Consider the following 19,519-nt stretch of genomic DNA (forward strand, 5'->3'; position numbering starts at 1 on the left):
CGTCTCGCACTTCCCAGCAACGCTGCCTCCTGCCCATTTCTGCTCCCTTGTCCTTCCGCGGATACAGCTTTTCTTGCTTGCGGTCCAGCAGCAGGAGAGGGATTGGGAGACAAACTTTGCAACCACTGAAGCGGGCAGCCCGCATGGAGTCGTCGGAAGGCACTCTGCTACCCCCCATTAAGGGAACCGGGTCTGCTCCTATTCCCCCAGCCCGCCCATGGAGACCAAGATCGGCTCGAACAGCACCGTCCCCTAGTGGTGAGCAACTTATTTCGCGCCTTGCCCAATGGAGCAAGCTCCCTGAGCTGATCCAGAACGGCCTTAAAGCGCACGCGCAAATGGAGAGAGCATGCGCTCTGATGGTCTTGAAGCTGTTGCCCTTGCTAGAGAGTTTGGGGACAGTAGAGCAGTGGTGTTGGTTGTTGAATTGGCGTGGGGATAAAATGGAGAGAGAACAGGTGGGGAGGCTTATATTAAGCATAGCTGGGGTGTTTGGGATTCGAGGATAATAGTATGGACTCGCACACAAATTCATTTTTCCCTATATTTCAATACCTGGTAAAGTCGCACCTGTTGAATTTCTGCCTGTTATGCAGTCCATGAAAAGGCTATAACACTAGAATACTAATTGAAAGTGTCTATTATACCCAGTGACACATTTCTTGTAGAGAAGGTATAGAAAAATAAAGATTTAACCATTTTGTGTTGGTACAAATTAAGGGTTTGTGGAAAATTCTAAGCATTCCATATGGCATCTGTTTGTTAATTCTCTGCAATAGTCTGTAGTCGCTCATATAACAAAGGGTCTTGTGGTCATAGAGTTCATGCCTCTGACAGAATGGGGTCTGGCTTGCAAGACCTGATGTCACAGTAAATTATTTAGTCTTTAAGGTGCCACAAGTATCTCTTAACATACTGATTCTGTACTCTACAGTTTATGATCATGACCTTATTGAAATCAAGCACTTTAAAATTCAGTTGATTGATAAGATTCAGTTCAGGGGTTTTGATTGTTTATTTGCTTTGTTTTAGAGCATGGACAAGAAGTTCGTTTCAGCATTTTCACAATTCACAGGAATTATTGTAGGCATACTATCTGATGGTGGAAAACACATTTCATGTGAAATGACTCCTGCTCTCCCTTAAAAGTAGGAGAGTTGTTTAAGTGTTTTCCCTTTAAACTATCAGCACGTATCCTGAATGTTGCTGCACAGAAGTTCTATGTGTGACAGTTGGCTGGTTCTGAGAGGATCAGAGAACAAAATGAAGTCAAATATCTCTGAAATTGCAAGGCTGTAAGGGACTATAATTAACTTAAGTCATTTTGTATAATTGGGGGGTGGCTCGGCTATAATTTTTCTGTTTTCTCAGTGGAAAGGACAATGCTAGGAAGCATTTAAAATTCATAGCACTTACAGCTACTGTTTTTAGTAGGTAAAATAAAGTGGGATCCTTATGAGTCGACAACGAAACACGATTTTGTCTTTAATCCAGCAACAGAACTCAATGCGGACTGGTAAGGCGGCATGAATAGATCAATTATAGTTGGTTTTTACCATCTTAAACCATAACACCCCTTCCCAATACGTTAGATGTGTGATGCCAGTGTGATGTAGTGGTTAAGAGCGGTGGACTTTAATCTGAAGAACTGGGTTTGATTCCTTGCTCCTCTGCATGCGCAGTGGACCAGGTTTGTTCCTCTGCTCCTCCACGTGTAGCCTGCTGGGTGACCTTGGGCCTGTCACAGTTCTCTCAAAACTCTCCCAGCCCCACCTATTTCACAAGGTATCTGTTGTAGGGAGAAGAGGGAAAGGTATTTGTAAGCTGCTCCCCTTAAGGTGGAGAACAGTAAGGTATTTAAGAAACCTCTTCTTTTTCTTCTGTGGTTTTAGACTGTTTGATGAGATTTTATTGTGGGATAACATCAAACTCTGTTCAGACTGAGAACAGTACTGTGTCTGTTCTGTTTGATCTGTCAGTGAATTGATCCTGGTATCTGTCTCTGACAGTTGCCCTCAGTTGTCTCTGACAGTTGCCCTCAGTTGCATGCAAAGACTAAAACTGAACTTTAATGCTAATATGGCAGTAATATTAAACATTGGAGCCCATGGGACCCTCTGTTCTGGGCAATACTGCAAACAGAGAACTTATTCTCTTTTGTAACCAATTCTGCTTGGGACTGCCAATTCTTCTGGTTGTGCTGGTTTTTCCGGGCTGTGGCTGTGGTTTTGTTCCTAACATTTCGCCTGTATCTGTGGCTACTTCTTCTCCTCCTCCTCCTTCTCCTCCTCCTTCATTATCACCATCTGTACCCCACCTTTGTCTTTGAACTGAACCCAAAGTGGTTTACAGTGTTCTCCTTTCTTCCATCTTATCCTTTCTGCAACCCCTGTGAAATAGGTTAAGTTGGGAGAATGTGACTTGCCCAAACTTCTATGGCAGAGATCCAGACCTGGGTTTCCCAGATCCTAGTCCAATATTCTGTGGGGAAAATGGTACCACTGTGGGGAGGACCAGAAAAAAATATGGACTTTCCCTTCTGAATGGCAGTCACCTGGGCTTTGGTCTGAGCTTTCCAGGAAGGTCATGGTAAAGCAGGTTTTGGACAGTACACAGCAAAGAGAGGGAAAAGATGGAAGGTTCAAAAAAGCACCACAATACTACGTGGAAGTAGAGAAGTTAATGGAAAACGGCTTTTCCCCTTCATCAAAACCAGGCCAGAAATCCAGTGTGGAAGTCACCATTGTGTGTATAGGTGTGTGTGAGTGAGAGGGTTCTGAAGTAGGCATAGGCTGCCAGTTGTTTGACTCCCCACATCTTTCAAAAATGGTTTGGACCTTGATGAAAAATGAGGAGTCAGTTCCACTGCTACTCACAGAAAATAAACTGGTTGTCGAAGACTTTCATGGCAGGAATCACTGGGGTGTTGTGGGGTTTCCGGGCTGTATAGCTGTGTTCCAGTAGCATTTTCTCCTGACGTTTCGCCTGCATCTGTGGCTGGCATCTTCAGAGGATCCCCAGCAAACACAGCTATACAGCCTGGAAACGCCACAACACCATAATAAACTGGTTCACGGGATAGAGCAGGAATCCGGAACATGGTATCTGTGGGCACTTTGGCATCCACCAAAACTTTTCCTGAAGGCTACTGTTTTTAGAAAATAGGTGGGACTAATAGGACATTTGCCCAACAGTGTTTCCGACTGGCCACTGGAAATCTGATTTGCTGTGCAGATTTTTTTATGCTTTTGGCAGCAGCTATCATCCCACAAAGATCTGTGTGATTGTAGTTAAGCTGTTTATATATTAAAAATGTTTTAAATAATATAGTCATTTTTAAAAGTGCCTTAAGTAGAACTTCTGCCTGAAGTGCTGAAGAGTTACTTTTTGAGTTATTCATAACTTTACTCCCTGATGTTTTGTAGTTGGCTCTGTCTCAGCGGTAGCTATTTTGTGGTTGCACCCACCAGCCTGTGTCAGAATTTCGAAGGTGCCCACAGGATTAATTTGTTTTATTATATTCAAAAAGAATGAGGACCCCTGGAATAGGATAATCTGGGGAACCCCACAAAATTTTTGCCTTGAATCTTCCAACACAACACCCTGAGATTTTCAAGCTCCTTGGCAGACTTAGCCTCAAATATCTCTCCCTCACTATGTTTTTCCTTTGTAGATTCCTCCTGTTCTACATCATTTCTTTCTAATATTTTTCCTGTGGAGTAATTGAAAGACATTTTCCTGCCTGCTGCTGTCTCCATTCCTGTAAAGGCATTCCAAAACACCGAGAATGCATAGAATTTCCTGTGATCCAGCAACAACTTTCTCTCAGAATAATTTTGAGAAGAAAAATCTCTATTGTGGGCTGTGTACCATCCATTACCTTTGGGCTTCTTGTAACAGCATTAGGACTTATTATGGTGATATCATGGACACCTTCTCTTCTATCAAATGTGTCTTTCCAGTCTATTTGGGTAAACACGACTCCCCCACACAAAAAAATATTTTGAGCCTACTGGCTTTATTAGAATTTTGAAAATGGATAGCAGGTGCCAGTAGGATTGCCAGCTCCTACCTGGAAAACACCTGGAGGTTTTGGAGATGGTAGCTGAGGAAGTTTGGATTTGAGGAGGTGAGGTATTTCAAGAGGGTATAGTGGCATATAGTCCATTTTCCAAAGCACCCATTTTCTCCAGGTGAACTGATCTCTATTCCCAGGAGATCTCCAACAGCCACCAGGTGTTTGGCAACCTTAGGTGCCACCACAAAATGGCTGCCATAGAGACTGGGGCCAGTCACAAAATGAGAGTGTGAGACCCAAGCATCCTCCTATGATGAACTGTTTATGGACAGTTGCTCCTTGAAGTCATAAAGATAACATCTGCTTGGTATACTGAAAGTTCCAGGCTCGATTTGCATTGACTCTTCTGAAAGGCCTCATATAATAAGGAAGCAGAAGAAAGCCAGGATTGGCTCTTGACTTTAAGGAAATGAAAAGTGGGCACCAGAAAATATACTGTCAGCTGTCCAGGAGCACTGCACTGAGGAGATAAACTGATATTGTATTGGAAGAAACTTTACTTAAAACATGAACAGAATAGGTTGGGGGAGATTTGCAGTGAAACCAGTTCAAAGATAGAGGCTGCTGTTGTATTTCATTATCATCCCAATTGTTTCATATAGTGCCGGAGCAGGGACAGGACATGTCATTCCCTTCCAAGTGAATGAACCAACTGGGAGGAATACCTACCAAGATGAGTTCTATTGGAAGCCTTTTTCCAAGGCAGAACCTATAAGGTGCGAGTCTATATCTAGAGGGAGAAGAAACAATCCTCAGTCTGGAGAAGTAAGGAACACAGTTGCTACCACTCATTCATATTTCTACAGGAATGGCAGTTCAGTAATGCTAATATTTTACTTTGGCTATTGAATGAAAAGAACTTTAGAACCTCACCTCACATATTATGCTAAGATTTAGGAGTAAGAAATGTGCTAGCCTTGTTTTATGCATGTTTATTCAAAAGCAAGCTTCAGAGAATCCGGTGAGATTTACTCCCGAGTGTATAGGATTACAACCTTGGTATAATTTGGATTGGTGATGTATGTGGTATGAATTCACATTTGGGGTTCCAGGCAGGGTTACAGCCCTTGGCTCTGGCCTGTGTTTGTTTTTCATTCCAAAAATTATTCAGATTTTGTTGTTAGGGGGCCTTTCCCCACTCTCCCCTATTTCCCCTATGCCGCGCGCCAGCTGCTACTCAGCTGCAGGGTATCCCTGGCGCTGTGCCCTCTAGCATCCCCATCGACTATCCCGCGCTATGCGCTAAGTCATCAAAGGCTTTGGCAAGAGCGCCAGGGATGCTGCGCGCTGAGGGGGCGCGGCAGCGGCAGGGCGGCTGCGCTGTCGCCACCCCTCTTGTGGGGAGTGCAGGGGGACCCCGCGCTACTCTCCTCAAGTAGCGCGGGGCTTAAGGTAAGTGGGGAAAGGCCCACAGTTGACTATTTAGGTCACGAGTTCCCCTGCAGTGTCCTTTTACACATATTGCATCTGTATAATAGTTCATTTAATATAAAGAGGTGAGTTCCCAAAGGCACCTGGTGGGCCACTGCAAGTAGCAGAGTGCTGGACTAGATGGACTCTGGTCTGACCCAGCAGGCTCTTTCTTATGTTCTTATGGGAAAACAACAGAAGTCATCATCATTTTTTTCCTGTGACCCTGTTGGAAACCTTTCTATGTTCCACTGCTACCTGCCTGGGCCACTGCAGGGAGGAATTACCTATCTGCAAGATGGCACTATCAACAGGCCTGCAGCAGAGCTTATTGAATGAGAATAACTTCTTCCAGGTAGATGAACGGCCCCATGCCTGAGCATTTTCTTTAGCAGCCCTGACTTTGTGGAATGGCCTTCCTGAATCAGTCAGGAAGTGTGCCATTCTGTTACTTTTCCCGAGACTTTCAAATTGCCTTTAAAAAGTAATTCTTAGACAATGGAAACATTATGGTCAAACTCTTATAGGTAGTCTTAGTTGGTTTCTGTATTGTATGGATGTTGCTTTTATGTTTTATTGTTTTTATTAAACGCTGTATTCCGCCTTGAATCCTTGAAGAGGAGAAAAGTGGGCAAAAATGCCGCAGTAAATAAATGGAATGTGCTGAAACACACATACATGATAGCAATTTAAGACATATTCATATCAGCTCCCTTGCTGCAGTTCTTAATGTCTGGCTTTCAATCTCAGTGGCAGAGTGCTGCTCTTCACATATTTTGTTTAATAAACATGCCTCTCCCTCTTGAATCTGCAGACTTTTTACAAGTTCAGAACAAGAAAAAGGCCATACCACTCAGTTTGTTCACAAGCAGTTGCGTTATTTGTTTATAAAAACTCCCAGAGAAGATGTGGGAGGACCTCCAAAAATTTAAGTGTAGGAGGAAATCAACTTTACAAGATAGGAAGCAACATCCTGTGGCATTTGCTCAGACGGTAGAAATGCACTGTCTCTTGAAAGGAATTCCTGATAGGCTGATAGGCATAAAACCACGGTTAAAAATTGACATCAGGAATTACTGTAGATAAAAGAGGGAATGTGGAAACAATATCTGTGTTCCTATATTCTAGCAACAACGACATGAGACTGTTGAGCAAAAGAGCATAATTACTGTAGAAGAGTATCTGAAGTAGTTGGTGTGGTATAGTGGTTACAGTCTCTGATGAAAGTCAGGGGAGTTCAGGTTCAAATCTCCATTCAGCCATGAATCTTTTACAGTGGTTTGTGGGGAGTCAGTCTCTCAGAGCCTAATCTACTAATTGGGGAGAGGCCATGACTGAGTGGTAGAACATCTGCTTGGTATACTGAAAGTTCCAGGTTCGATCCTCAGCATCTCCAGTTAAAGGATCTGGCAGTAAGTGCTGTGAAAGACCTTTGCCTGAGACCCTGAGAGCCACTGTCAGGCTAGGTAGACAATACTTGCTATAATGGACCAGGAGTCTGATTCAGTCTATCAGCCCAATCCAGAGCTGGTGGGTGGGTGGGAACTGTGCTGTTCCAGCAGCACTCCACCCTCTCCAGAGGGCTTTCCTGTGGTGTGGGAAACTCCAAGAAGTTTTTAAAAGGCAACCCACCCACCCCTCCCATACCAGGGAATAGAGATATGGTGGCATATTGCTGCTGATGGCTCCAATAGCGTAAAGGGGCCAACAAGACTCTGGAGTCCAACTAAGGTCAGCCCCCTCAGCCATGCTAGGGCAGCGTTTTGCGCCAGTGGGCCTGGGCAGTGGAGCCAACTTCTGGGTCAAGTGCTGTAGAGCTGAGCGATGCCCAGCCGTCTGGGTAAGTTGTCCCTCTTCCGGGGCATTTGTCCCTTGCATTGATGGAAAGGGCATTTCCACAGCATACAGGTGCACTGGCTCCAGAGAGGGATTCCCCCCACCCACCCTGGATTGGGCTGTCTGGCAGCTTTATGTGTTCATGTATAACAGGCTTTGGGGGGAAGAGGGGGAGAAACATGTATGTCACCTTGGGCTCCTTAAAGGAAGGGCAGGGTAAAATGTTGCTAGACTGTCACAAATTAACTCGACTTATTTGGCCTTTCTCTCCCTATGTTGGTAGCGTTTCTTGTTTTGGAGAATGCCCCAAGAAGAAACTCCATTATCTACAGACAGTATATCACCTTGGACCAAACCTATTTCTATACAGGATGTTGAAGAAACCATAAAAAAGCAGTACCGAACAGTATATACTGAAGATTATTTAGGGATACAACCAGGTGAGGACTTTCATTTCCCTTCTTTTAAAATATACTGTATTAAACATTAAGGATTGTGGGCTGTTTCTGTAACCAAGAGTGACAGGATTCTATTTCATGCATTTCCCACTCCTAGCCTATTTTGTCCCATGGAGGACAGTATTCAACTTTAGTTCTATATTTCCTTTCCCCCTCCCTCCTCCTAAGTGCAGAATCAATGTAGTGAGCCTGTGGCCCCACTTCCTGACAAGTCACCCAATTTAGATCATCCTTGATGGAATAGCGAAGCAGACCATGACCCTGACAAGATAAGAAGATAAAATGATGCCCAGCTGCTCTGCCAATATTGCTGCACTGACTTTCTGTGCACTTGGAACTGAACAGACAACCGTCTTGCAGACCTGCTTTGGAAGTGTGGCCTCTTTCATCCACCTGTTCTCTTCTACACCTCCCTGATACTTCAGTCCTGAGTAAGGGCTCATTTTGCTTGCAATTTTATCTTCCTCCCAGCAGATGCTCTTCGAGATAATATGACAGTCACCCCAGTTCTCCAAGTGGTGAGAGGTTCAAGGGGCTAGCATTTTCCTGGGTTTGTTTTCTGGGAAAGAGAAAAGCACTGGAGGCTTGGGATGTCTGATTTATTTACAGATATACACGTAGAACGCAGGTAGATGCACAGATAAGCCCCTGGGGGCAGCATACCTGCTACCCCACATCAGATCTTGCGCCCCAGATAGGGGGCTGTAGTGAGAAGGAAAATTTGGGAAAGGAATTCCTAGCACCAGATGAGAGCTTGCTCCACAAGCTGCTCCTGGAAGCAGAGTAATTAATCTCTGACTGAAGTTTCTGTGATGTATTTTTTTTCAAGAGGATTCCCTAGCTCTCTCCATCAGCTTTTTTTTTAACCAGACATTGCTGGGAAAAGCGTAGGTCTGCCTCTGTGAACATCAACACACAATGTTTTGAAGTCTTCTATTTTCTTGGTAGGAATAGGTCCAAAACTGGCTTTAAGTGAAGCTGGGTGAATTATTCTGTTTTCCTCGTCATTACTTCAACAATAGCTTTAGGGCAATGAACCCTAACATGGTAGTTGTCAGTAGAAGAACATTCCCATGTTGTTCCTCACATATCCCTTTCCAGAACAGATTTGGACTAAATTTGTGGAAAAAAACAGTTTATAACCATGCTTGTTTACATATTTCTTGCCTGTCTCTATTTGTATCTTTCATTTGCATGTCATAAAACTAGCATGTGCCACATAGTTCTGTAGCAAACACAGAATGTGGTGAAGCAGTCTTATCCAGCTTCTAACTCAACTTCTTACCACACTACCATTCCAAGGGCTCCAAGGGCTCTTAGCCTTAACCAGAGGGATTAACCTGCTGGCCGTGAAGCCAAAATGTCTGGTCTATTTTTTGTCTTTGTTTTATATAAATTAGCTTAATAGTATATTTTCATAAGCCCATATGGTCCCTGTCAAGGAGAAAAGCAGAATAAAAATTGAATAAATACATAAATAAAAATAAAGTGATGTGGAGAAACAGCAGGCTAATTGCAGAACGAGATAGGTGATTCAATTGTTGGTGTTGTGTGACTAATCTTGTTGCTCCCATCTGACAACTGCCCTTCATTTTCCCCTATCGAAGATACTACATGCTCTTCAATCAGATTGCCAGTGCTTTAGGATCTGTATTTGTTTTCTTTCTCTATATTCCTGGTTTATGACTGTAAGGAAAGTTCTGCCATGAACAACACATGGAGCTCAGCTGCTTCATACTGAAGGCAAACCAGTGGTCTTCTGAAATTGGTATCGTCTACTCTGGCTGGCAGACCACTGGTCTATTGAAATTGGTATTGACTGCTCTGGCTAGCAAATGGGTCTCCAGCTTCACAAGTTTCATATCATCTACTACAATATCCTTTCTAAACTAAAGACCTGGGGATTGAACCGTGGACCTTCTGCACACAAGGCAAATGTTCTATCCTTCAGCCAGACCTGTGCCAAATATAGACCCAATGGCATTCTGCTATTGGCTTTTCACATGGCTTTTTCTCTCTTCCACAAGAAAAAAGGGGGAAAAGCGGATCCTTGTCTTTACCATGGTGTTATTGTTGAACCTTTCCAGGTACGCCAAAAGAGTCAATTGCTTCTGCTCCACCAGACTGGAAAAGTTTAGCCCCGCATCCTCCAGATACTGAGTTCAGGCGTCATTACCAGCCACAAGTCCAGGCCCCTGACTTAAAGGACTTCACTTGGAAATACGGATGCAATGCAAATCGCCGTATTCCAGTGAGAGGTGTTGGTGAGAATTCAACTTTGGTTGTAAAAACTGTAGCATATTGCGAGAAGATGAACTTTAAGAGGGCAAGGGAGAACAAGATGAAACTGAATCCAAACCTGTGCCTACACTGAGGTCAGTTCAGCAGTGCTTACTTGGCCATACCGTCATCTTGGATGGTCTGTCTAGGTTAAATAAACCGTAAGCAGAAAACAACAGGAAATATGAACATGCAAATTTTAAAGCACAACAAACAAATCAAAGCACTCCCACACTGAGGGTGTTACAGACCAATCCACTTACGTGTAGTAACAAACAAATGGTATACTAAGCCCTGAGTCCATCCATACCAAACTATCAAACCCAGAGATGGATAGAGCCCTACGAGATGGCTACTTTGTCAGCTTTCTATGCATATTGATTCTGTAGTGCTACAGAATTTCCCGAGCTCAGCTTCGCCCAAAGGAGGTTTGAATGCATTGAGTAGCTAAATAGAATTCTACAGAAGTAATATGGGCAACATTAATATCCATAGAAAGCTGACGAGGTGGGTTAAAGACCCCATGAAACGAGAGTTCTTTGAGAATGACCGGTAATCTTGTTCTCAAGTCTTTCAAGTTGGGCGCTATGCATCACCCGTGGCAGAACTGCACCAACTGCAAACACTTCATTTTAGCAACATTACAGACTCAGCAGTGGCGTACTGCTAATGGGGACATGGGGCATCCCATGTCCCTGTCCGCCTGCCACCAATCCCTGCCTGTCCTCCCTCCCTGCAAGCTGGCTCCTGCTCTCCCTAGGCCCTGGAGCTGGCCTGCCATCGCAGCGCCCGTCCAAGCTGCCCCCCTGAATCCCGCCCTCTCCTGGCCTCCCTGCTGGGTCCCATAAGTGGGGCACAGGGAGCTGGGCGGGGCGGGGGCACAAGGAGGCGGTCATGCCCCCTGGCGTCATTTAGGCCCAGAACGCCACTGCTGCACAATGATCATGTTAGCACTAAGCTCTCCAGAATAACCAGGTTTTACACATCTTCTGGAAAGCTTGGAAGGAAGAAATATGGCATAAAGTATCAGGAAAACTGCTCCATAGGAGGGGAGTGACCAAAGAAACTTGCCTTCTGACCAAAGCCAGGCAGAGAAAGAATTAGCAAAACCAGTGGGCTGATCTAAATGAGTTTTTCAGAAGAGATAAAATGCTTCAGGTATGTGGGGTCCAGATCATCTGGGTCATTAGGTAGTTTTCTAATTTCAGTCAGACACACACATACGCACACACAATCCCATGGAGACGGTATTTGCCCCAGAGCAGACAAATGTGCGCCTTAGGATAGAGGAAAGACCTTTCCTGTTTCATTACTTCATAGCTTTCAAAAGTGTTTCTTTATGACTTGTCTTCCCAGTTCCTTCAGTGTCGTTTGTTCAGATCAGGAACCAAGAAAAAGCTAAACACTTGTCTACATATCAAAACGATTTTGGGAAAGAATATCAGGATATCGTATCAGTTTTGAATTCTCTGGACCCAGAAGAAGTTAAGGCCTATGTGGAAAGAGCTCCTAATCCTGGTGAGTAAACTTTTGTGTCGGTTCAGAGGTATGTAGAGAGAATTCCCAAGGGTTACAACCCATCAATTCCTGTTCTAATATGAAATAAACTATTTGGATGTCTTTGGGTAAGCAAGCTTCACAATACATTCTTTCCATTGTTTGCATAGAAAAAATCATCCTTCAGAACTTTCTTGACAAAGTCAATTGGAACAAGAAAGCAGAAAGACCTTCTTCCTCAAAGAAGCCAAGAGATCATTCCTGAAATTCATGTGAAAAATTTACCAGTATTCAAAGAACCTGTATAACAATTGAATGCCTTTGTGGTCACTCTTTATATTAAACTATCTGAAAACCTATGCCCATTTTTTTTATATACTTGAGGGCATCTTCTGAAATTTTAATACGGCTAGTACCACCACGTCACTAAATCTGGAAATTCAGAATGCTTTTGGGAACATTCAGTCACAGAAGGTATAGTATGAATCTCTGTACCCAATCCCAGTTTTGCAGAGGATTATTATTATCTCCTTGTTAAACAACTGTTGCAATTTTGAGATAGTTATTGAATAGGCATTAGTTTTGAAAAATAAAATTAAGTATATTCCGATTTTTATTGTGCTGCAATGTCAAATGAGTTTCTGGATATCACATTTTAATTCCTGAAATTCTCACCTTTAACCCAGTGCTTCTTTATTTTATTTTTTCCACTCTAGTTGAATAAGGGTCTGAGCCTTTTCCATATGGCTTAGATTTGCTGCTTTGTACATTGCTCCATTTAGAAACAAAAACCAAATACGCCCACTGCTTGTGAGCAAATGTTTTCACCATAGATGCTGAAGTTTTCCACATCAACAGTACAGTCCTGTACTGAGTTATGTAAGTCTACCCGTCTGTTAATTTCAGTGGATTTAGACTAAAGTAACTCTGCATAGGATTGGTCTGAAAATCAACCTAGTACTCATCTATAAGCAAGTTAACCACATGTCTGAGATCATTAAAATAGTAACAAGGGAAGGTTTGCTTAGAAGTCTGATGCCAGCAGCTGTGAGTCGACTGTGCAATGAATCAGAGACAATCACTGACAAATGATAGTAGGAGTTAATGATAGAAATATGCATAAATAAAGATTTGATTATATGATTAATATCAGAAGGGTAGCAGGTGGGTTGACACTGATGATTGCTTTATTTTTAAATATAAAACTATACGCTTGCATGTAAGTGAGAAGAGAATTATTTTTTCCAAATTCTTGATTTTGCATAAAGTGGAGGTGAGACAGGAATATTGGTGCATAGGGGAAGTATTATATGTTGCAGGGGGAAATTAAGTTGATTCTCAAATATATGAAAAGCCTAAAACAGACAAATGTAAAACAAATGTATGTGTGCGTGTGTGCCATCAAGACACAATCAACTTACGGTGGTGACCCCATAGGGTTTTCAAGGCAAGAGATGTTCAAAAGTGGTTTGCCACTGACTACTTTTGCAAGGGCTGGGAGAATTCTGAGAGAATTATGACTGACCTAAGGTCACCCAGCAGGCTTCATGTGAAGGAGTGGGGAAACACTTGTACAGAATAAAATTTTTGCTCCATTTACTACCTGCATTGATAGAATTTTGGCCCTTTCCCCACTTACCTTTGACCACACTTTGCTGCGTGCTGCTCTCAGTGCACGGCATCTCTGGCGCATGCCCGGGCGTCCCCACGACCCCGCACTCTGCGCGGGGTCATCAAAAGGCGCCGTTTTGAGGAGTGCCAGGGATGCCTTGCGCGCTGAGGGAACGTGAGAGCGGCAGCGTCGGGGCGGCTGCGCTGTCGCCGCCCCTGTAGTGGGGAGTGCCCTGGGACCCTGCGCAACTTGAGAGTAGCGCGGGGCTTAAGGTAAGTGGGGAAAGGGCCTCTCATACCCCTTCCCAAAATTCTGCCTTCTCAGAATATTCAATAAAATTCCATGCCAATATCAAATATCTATTTCAGTATTTTTGACAACTGGATTTGATTTCAATTGAATGTCGTATCCAGTGAATATTTGGAGTATGGTTGAATATTCTTGAGATTCCTGGTAAATCTTTAGTACCAGAAGTCAGAGAAAAATGATATTCACAAATATTTGGGTGACAGGTTCCTCTTATCTCTTCCATTCACCATAATCCTTTAAGATGAGAAAGTGAAAATCCATTCTATCCAATAGCTCAGGTTCCCTCATTGCCTGTACCCTCAGACATTTGTGGCTGTGGAAAGGCCCGGCCTGATGTCTTCTGTTTCATTTCTGATTACAGAATGTTCCAACCACTTTGTGAATCACTCTGGAATTTCTTGGCTGCTGCTCTGTGTTCTTGTTTGCCTTTAATCTGAAATACAGGAAATAATAATTGAGAATGAAAAGTTGCCCGCAGGCTAGACTGATGCACCTTGCATAATACAACATAGAGCAAGAAATTCTAGATTTGTTTAGGGCTTTGCACATTTGTTTTTCCATTAACAAGTGTGGTCTTTCCTACCAGGCAGAGAAGTGAATATGGAAAGAGGATATCAGTACATGGACTTTAGATAGGCAATAATCTCCATATACATAGGATCCTTTCATTCAATATCAAAAGTTTTCTTGTGTATGAGACTTTTCCTGCCGGTTGCAGTTATGATGATGCCTTTAAGATAATCATAACTCCATATGATCCACCATTTTGACAGAACACTCAACTGCAACTTGTAAAGAGGAATACCATGTGGTTTGCTTACATCATGCCATGGTTTTTAGCACCTGAGGAAAACAAATATGTGAGAAGAGGCTCTAGTAATGTTGGTTGTTGGAAGCTAGCCTTAATTCATGTAAGCTTTTTTGGGTTTTTTAACTGTATCTAAATAAAATAAAATGTTTTTGCTGGAATGTAAACTTCGTTTTGCTGGTTTGATTTAATCAGTACAACCTAGAGAGTGAACAATGTGTAAACAGAGTAAACAAACAAATGTGTAAAAGAGTAAACAAACAAACAAAGCAAAGGGACCTCATTCTAAATCAGTGAAGTAGACATTTCCTATTGGCATCAGGGGCAATGGGAAAGAACTCCCCTAGTAAGGCTCTGATAATCAAGCAACAAATAAAGAAAAGTCTACGGTCGTTTCCGCACGGCCCATATACGACTGCCTGGGGGATGTAAAACGTGCTTGCGCTTCCCAGGTCGCCGTTTACAGAAGCGCTGCTGCTGCTGCAACGCAGCAGCGGGCGACCTGACTCCGCTTTCCTCCCCCCCCAGGAAGCGGTGTCCTGGCAGCCCTAAACAACACACCCCTTTAAAGGGTTGTTGTTTGAGGGAGTGTCTTGCTCCAGCGACACTTGGTGCGAACCAAGCAGCCGGGAAGACTGCTTGCCCCTTCTCCTTCCCACTCACGTTGTCCCCGGTCGCTGCCTGCTGCCCGTGGAAGCCCGCCCGCCTATCGCTGTCCTCGGACCTCCAGGGGTCGGAGGACATGGGCGGGCTTCCACGGGCAGCAGGCTAACGCACCGGGACATCGTGGCGGGAAGCGACATGGAGAAGGGGGGAGGGCGGCCTGCAGGAGTCAGCTTCGCCCACGCGTCTGGCGACACCTCTGCTTTCGGCCCGCTCATCGCGAAGCGGGCATACAGCTCTAATGGCCCGGAACTCGGCCGGGCTGATGGAAGGCGTTTCTGGAGGCCGATGTAGAAACGACCTACAACATCACACAATCTGGCACTATGTTGCTTGAGTGGACAGAAGGGGATTTCCACAAAGATAACCAGTTTCTTGGATCGGGGGCCAAGTCACAGCGGAGCCTTGGAACTTGGATGTTAGGTCTCACAACCTTAGCCAATATATGGACTCTGAAGTATTGATTCTTTCATTTCATTCATTATTCGATTTATACCCCGCCCTCCCCTGTAGGGCTTGATGAGTAGCGTTTATTTAATAGGCATCAAAGCACCACACTTGGCAAAGACAGTTCTGACAAAGCTGGCATTCACAGTCCCCTTTATCCCCTCAGAGAGCTCCCTCCTCCTGCTTTCTCTCTTTCTCCTGGGTAGCCTAGGAAAAACAGTTTTTGGAGCTAAGGCACCCCAAAGTCGGCAGCAGATAGCAAGAGAAAGCCACCTGGCTTCCTGCCCTATGAGATAATGGATGTAGTACAGTTCCCATGGGACAGGAGTACTAGGGAAAGCCTAGTTGTCTACAAAGTGTGTGAAGCCATAAAGTAAAGATCAAGGAAAGAATGCACAGATAGCAGTGGTTACATATAGCAGGTTGGTTGCATATATCTTTCTAGCAGCAGCAATTTGTTATTTTAAGCAGTAAGGTTCCAGGAATGAATCTCAATCATCTAGATAGCCTCCCACGGGCAATGGAACATTCTTCATGTTGTATGCTCAAAACGATACACTTAAGAAGGAGTAATGAAGAGATTAACAGTCCCTTATTCTCTGCACTAGAGTAATTTTCTGTGTTATGTTCAATAAAACTTATACATGAGCCACATCAAGGGATTTAGCCAACTAGAGAACCTCAGTAGTGGATACTCGTTCACTACATTCCAAGCTCATATATTTCAGTCTCAAATGCATTCTTTCAAGAAGCAGTCAAGTAGAAAGAGGGCAGATTCTGTGAGATTTTATATGAGGGTAAAATGTCAAAAGAAAATCAGTTACAAAAAATATGAATGGGAGGGGGCCTGTCCCTTGGTACCAGTATCTTCAGGTTCTCATTTGTTTTTACCTCCATTTACCAAAAAGCACTTACAAAGAGAGTTAACCTCTTTCAAGAGCCGAAGATGGAACAAAATTATCTATTTCATTGCTGGGGCAGTTGCTGGGTTCATAATATTGGAAAAGGTGCAAAACATGTAGCGTTGGCAGCAACAGTTAGAAAAACCAATAACTGATGGTACAAATAGGTAAATGATTGGTCTGAAATAGGGAAATTGCCATGCAGCTTAGTGAGACGACAACATAGAGCAATATGAGTTGGATCTCATTAAGAATTTCTTCTAATTGAAGGAGGATGATTTTTGCTGATTTCTCTCAGGGCAGTCTTTTGGTGCTGAGGGAGGTCTGCTGGGTCAGAAGGAAAGCTCATGGGGCTACAGCAATGGGCAAGGGTGGGGAAGGTAGGAAGATTCCCTTGTTGACAGAATACATAAAGTGGTTCATAGAGGTTCATACACCTGGTGTTTAACAGACCCTAGATCAGTGGCGGCGAACCTATGGCACGGGTGCCAGAGGTGGCACTCAGAGCCCTCTCTGTGGGCACGCGCAAACAGAGTTGCCTCCCCCCCCCCCCCCCGCCCCCCCCACATCTAGGCTGGCCTGGGCTGCTGGGCTCGATTATTAGCATTAAATCTAAGACCTAGTTTTGAGGAAACCTACCGAGTGTAGGTAACCCTGTTAAGCCACTGTTAACCTCACTGATTTTCATCGCATATAAGAACTAAAAGCGCAATCCTTTACCTGGGAGTAAGCTCAGTTGCTGGCAATGAGTCTTGCTTCTGAGTAAACCCTCCTAGGGTCGTGATTCACCTGTTGGAAGAGTTGCATGGTTGCTTCAAAGCAAAGCCACTGACTACCACCAAACTTACTCCCAAGTTAACGCACGCATACTGAGCCAACCATTTTTTCTAAAACTAAAACCTCAGTATTCAGGTTAAACTGCCGTGTGTTGGCACTTTGCAATAAATAAGTGGGTTTTGGGTTGCAATTTGGGTACTCGGTCTCAAAAAGGTTCGCCATCACTGCCCTAGATTGTGTTTGAATAGGGAGGCACAGTTTTCAGTCATACTAGGTGATCATGCCCAAAAGCACAGAAATATTAAGCATGCTTTTGTATTATGCAAAAATGACTACTGGGAATAGGTTTCCAATGGGTGCTGGTCTGCAATTAAGATCCCAGTCCAGAAGCACCTGAAAGACAAACAAGATTTCCAAGGTATAAGCTTCTGAGAGTCAAAGCTCCCTTTGTCAGATATTAAAGAGGGAGGAAGCTTTGATTCTTGAAAGCTTATACCTTGGAAATCCTGTTGGTCTTTAAGAAGAAGAGTTTGGATTCATATCCCCCCTTTCTCTCCTGTAAGGAGACTCAAAGGGCCTTACAATCTCCTTTTCCTTCCCCCCTCACAACAAACATTCTTTGAGGTAGGTGGGGCTGAGAGAGCTCTGAAGGACTGTGACTAGCCCAAGGTCACCCAGCTGGCATGTGTTGCAATGCACAAGCTAATCTGGTTCTCTAGATAAGCTTCCACAGCTCAAGTGGCAGAGCGGGGAATCAAACCCAGTTCTCCAGAGTAGAGTGCACCTGCTCTTAACCACTACACCACACTGGCTCTTTAAGGTACTACTGGACCTGAATCTTACTCTAAACAAGATAGTAGAGGATCCAAATGCTGTCCTTATGAATGCCGTGCCATTCAATAGCAATTCCCAGTGCTAAGGTCTGAACTGTTTTTAATCCAGCTGTGAGGTCTGAGTGGACAATGCAGTATAAAAATATATTTTTAAACCTATCCAGCAGTGATTTATTATAATTTGTTGCTGTTTGATGATATACAAAATAATATACAAAATATAATTTCTGGAATTATATTTTTTACTGCTGTTGTTTACTAAAGGTAAATCAAATCCCACTCACATTTTAAAAGCCTGCTGAAGGGGTACTGCCTCTAAAATAGTTTCAAAATAAACAGAGATGAACAGTTTAGAAGTCCAACCCTTCCAAATCCAGTGGTCAACAAAGTTAGAATGGTGTAACTCTGCTTGGGATGGCGCTGTTAAATAGCCAACATTGGCGTCAGATTGAAGCAGTGGTGGGATCCAAAATTTTTAGTAACAGGTTCCCATGGTGGTGGGATTCAAACAGTGGCATAACGCCAATGAGGTTAAGTATGCGAGGAACAATTAAGAGGCGTATTGGGCATTCCAGGTGGGAGGGCATTCCAAGCGGGCTGTAGGCATTTCAGGCCATGCCTAGTCCTCATGAAACATATGCGAGAAGGTAATGCCGCGCAGGGTACAGACCTGCCACGACGCCTGTGCGGCACTCTGCTAGACTGCTTTAAGTTCTGCGGCCTTCCACTGCTGAGGGAGCGGAGGAGGGGCGTAACTAAGGCAAAAATCACGTGGCAAAATCACCAATTAGTAACCCCCTCTCGGCACACACAAATAATTAGTAACCTACTCTCGGGAACCTGTGAGAACCTGCTGGATCCCACCTCTGGATTGAAGTGGCAGAGTACCAAAACCTGCTGAAGTTAATAGGGACTTACGTGGCATTTCTACAACCACAGAATATGCAGTGCTCCAAAGTGCAATAAAGGTGTTACCTGGAAACAACAAACATTTGGTTTAAAACCCTGAGAAAATGCGATTTCCCTGCAAAAGCTGAGGAAAATGTCTGTATTCCAGAGTATCATTTCAATGTGCAAGGAAAAATGCTTGGGGATTGAGGAGATTCACAACAAGATTCAAGATTAAGCAGGAAAAATTCCACGAGGTTCATGAAAAAAGGGCTGAGCGAACACAATGGCCTGAAGCTGAGATAAAACATGCGGAAGTAAGGAGGTCTGACACAATACATGTATACCACCCTTCTGCTCCTGTCTCTGCTGCTTTTTTTTTCGGAATTCCCTTGCTCAGCTGTGCATTCATCGTACAGTGTGAGCAGGTCCGAAGGGTTGCTATACGTATTCCCAGTCACCTTTACATGTGATGCTGTGGGACTTGAGGGAGGTGCAAAGATAGCTGTCACAAGAACTGCTGCAAACACTGAGACCTACCCAGGAAGCTCCAGCGTGCACAGCAAAGTTGGCACGCGCTGCTGCCAGAGAGAGAACTTGCAACTGTGGTTGACGCTGGGCAGGTTGAAGCTTGGCTTGGTTTTTTTTATACCATGCCTCTGAGGAGAAAAGTGAGATCAAGTTCTGCTTCAGGAAAGCTAGAAACATCTACTCTGAACAG

General features: G+C 43.9%; 2 protein-coding genes across 3 annotated transcripts in view; both read left to right on the forward strand.

The window, feature by feature from the left end:
* Positions 1-13,252, forward strand: TEX26 (testis expressed 26). Of its 2 annotated transcripts, XM_048494598.1 has the most exons (7): positions 1-258; positions 1,435-1,516; positions 4,681-4,843; positions 7,608-7,764; positions 9,870-10,046; positions 11,419-11,580; positions 11,730-13,252. In XM_048494598.1, exons 1-7 carry the CDS (start codon positions 144-146, stop codon positions 11,822-11,824), a joined length of 951 nt encoding a protein of 316 aa, XP_048350555.1. In that variant the 5' UTR covers positions 1-143; the 3' UTR covers positions 11,825-13,252. The 2 variants fall into 2 exon arrangements, with proteins under 2 accessions (XP_048350555.1, XP_048350556.1); XM_048494599.1 differs by lacking the exon at positions 9,870-10,046.
* Positions 13,253-19,447: 6,195 nt separating this feature from the next.
* LOC125430831 (WD repeat-containing protein on Y chromosome-like) overlaps positions 19,448-19,519 on the forward strand; it is a 46,699-nt gene continuing 46,627 nt past the window's right edge. Inside the window, exon 1 of the mRNA XM_048493085.1 lies at positions 19,448-19,519. The gene's annotated coding sequence lies outside the window, so the exon portion shown is untranslated.

Source organism: Sphaerodactylus townsendi, linkage group LG04 (assembly GCF_021028975.2).
Source record: "Sphaerodactylus townsendi isolate TG3544 linkage group LG04, MPM_Stown_v2.3, whole genome shotgun sequence".
NCBI lineage: Eukaryota > Metazoa > Chordata > Lepidosauria > Squamata > Sphaerodactylidae > Sphaerodactylus > Sphaerodactylus townsendi.

Coding starts and splice junctions, on each gene's coding strand:
- TEX26 (XM_048494598.1), top strand. CDS start 144: ATGGAGTCGTCGGAAGGCACTCTGCTACCCCCCATTAAGGGAACCGGG. Junction 10,047..11,418: donor TATTCCAGTGAGAGGTGTTG/GTGAGAATTCAA, acceptor TTGTCTTCCCAG/TTCCTTCAGTGTCGTTTGTT. Junction 11,581..11,729: donor GGAAAGAGCTCCTAATCCTG/GTGAGTAAACTT, acceptor TTGTTTGCATAG/AAAAAATCATCCTTCAGAAC.